The 1,938-nt window shown below is 52.8% G+C and overlaps 1 protein-coding gene across 1 annotated transcript in view; it reads right to left on the bottom strand.

The window, feature by feature from the left end:
* The window catches only part of selenbp1 (selenium binding protein 1), a 10,950-nt gene that overhangs the window by 664 nt on the left and 8,348 nt on the right, over positions 1–1,938 (bottom strand). The window contains exons 5-10 of the mRNA XM_015403378.1: positions 1,354–1,474; positions 1,082–1,264; positions 684–865; positions 458–536; positions 264–385; positions 86–178 (exon numbers count right to left, since the gene is read on the bottom strand). Of these exons, the coding sequence (XP_015258864.1) occupies positions 86–178; positions 264–385; positions 458–536; positions 684–865; positions 1,082–1,264; positions 1,354–1,474 (780 nt within the window). The remainder of the gene's footprint in view (positions 1–85; positions 179–263; positions 386–457; positions 537–683; positions 866–1,081; positions 1,265–1,353; positions 1,475–1,938) is intronic.

Genomic DNA, 1,938 nt, shown 5'->3' on the forward strand with positions numbered 1-1,938 from the left:
GGGAGGGACAGAGACATACGGGAGACAGAGTCAGCTGAGAGTGAGACTGGGGGCTCAAACCATCGCTGGTAGAACGTCTGTATACCTTGATGAAGCGTGGGGGGGGCTGCTCCTGTTTTTCTGGGTCCTCCAGAACTTTGACCGGTCCGTCTCTGATGATGCTTCCTCCCAGGAACACCTGGAACAGACAGACAGGTAAGCGTCCTCTTTCAGAGGTCTCACCTCTTCGCCATCAGCAGCAGACAGCTGTGATGTCATCCGACCTGGCCAACCAATCGAGGGTTCCTGCGGTCTGTGATGTCATACTGTCTTATGTCACCGTGCAGCCAGTTACTGAAGTAGAGGAAGCGGTCGTCCAGAGAGAGCAGGATGTCGGTGATGAGGCCTGCAGACAGACAGGTGAGGTGAAGCTTTGCAGACAAACAGGAAACAACCTCAGGTGGACCTTCAGACCCACTTGGCATCTCAGGCATCATCCATCCCTCCACCTTCTTGCTGGGAACGCTGATCACCTTCTCTGCCGCCCAGTCTCCTTTCTGAGGAAACAAGAGAATCATCAGCAAATAAACAGACACAACAGAATCAGTTAGTTCTGCTGAGACATTTGGACATGACCAGAGGAGCAAGGACTCCCATGGAGACAACTCAACCCAAACTACAGTCAACCCTTATTTGGTTCTGACCGGGGTCCTGAAGAACCTGAAGACGCATCCCCGGAGGGCGCATCCCACGTAGCCCTCAGTGGCGTTTGGGTCATGGAGGAATCGGACCTCCAGAGGAATGCCACCGTCCTCTCCCAGTTCCAGAGTCTGCAGCTTCCTGTGGGTGGTCCAGTCCCAGACGTGGAGGGCCGAGCCGTAGTGACCTGGAACACACAATCAGAGGTCACTACAGCTCTAGTCAGTGGTCAGGTTCTTACTGTGGTCTCATGGGAAGTTTAGGAGCCTGGTTCTGCCCAAACTGGACTCAAAGTGGGAGACAAAAACAACAAAAGTTCTAAGAAGGACTCTTCTGGTCTGGTTTCCCAGTCTGGATCCTACTGGGAGCACTAGGTGGACACCAGGAAGTGGCGAGCACTGACCTTCCTTTACATGAGCGGGGTTGAAGCCGTTGACCAGAGCTTTAGGCGCTCCCCACTCGGTGCTGATCATCACATTGTGGCGTGGCTGGTACCAGAAGTCATAGCCGAACGGGGCCGCCTCGCCTGGATGCTCCCAGTTACCGATCACCTCAAACGTCTCACCGTCCAGCAGAATGAACCCACCTGCAGCAGCAGCAGCAGTCATGTTCTCAGCCCAGCAGAAACGGTCTGGGTCTCTCTGGTTCTGACCCGCCTCCTGATCCAGTTCTTACCTTTACCGCCCCCTGCTGGCTCTCCCATGCAGCTGATCATGATCTGACCGCTGCCCAGGCAGTGACTGGTGTGGGGGTTGGCCAGGCCGCACTTCCAGTACAGATCAACGGGCTCCACCATCTGAGGACAGGAAGCACACAGGAACATGTCAGTCTGCTCTAAACATCTAGGAACCTCCTCAGTAGAACCCAGTGTCTCTGAACCTCCATGGTACCACGGACTCTGGTAGCCTTCTCCAAAGGTTCTGCTGGGTTTGTACCTGGCAGAGGTTCAGATTAGGTCCGATAAGGAAAGAATGTTGATCCTCTTTGACCAATAATCTCTAAGTCAATGTTTTATCAACAACATCTCAGCTGACTCTGGTTCTGCATGTCTGTGGAGGTCTGGCCAGATTTACCCTGAACTAAGTTTAGGCAAGTCTATCTATGTAGCACATTTCTGCAACACAACGATTTAAAGCGCCAATGAAAAGAAAGTGGCATAAAGGCAACACAAATACTTAAAGGGAAGAAAATCAAATCATCTCCATGTTCCCTGCTCGCTATCTCCATGTTCCCTGCTCGCTATCTCCATGTTCCCTGCTC

The sequence above is a fragment of the Cyprinodon variegatus genome, unplaced genomic scaffold (genome assembly GCF_000732505.1).
Source record: "Cyprinodon variegatus isolate N-32 unplaced genomic scaffold, C_variegatus-1.0 Scaffold1487, whole genome shotgun sequence".
Classification (NCBI taxonomy): Eukaryota; Metazoa; Chordata; class Actinopteri; order Cyprinodontiformes; family Cyprinodontidae; genus Cyprinodon; species Cyprinodon variegatus.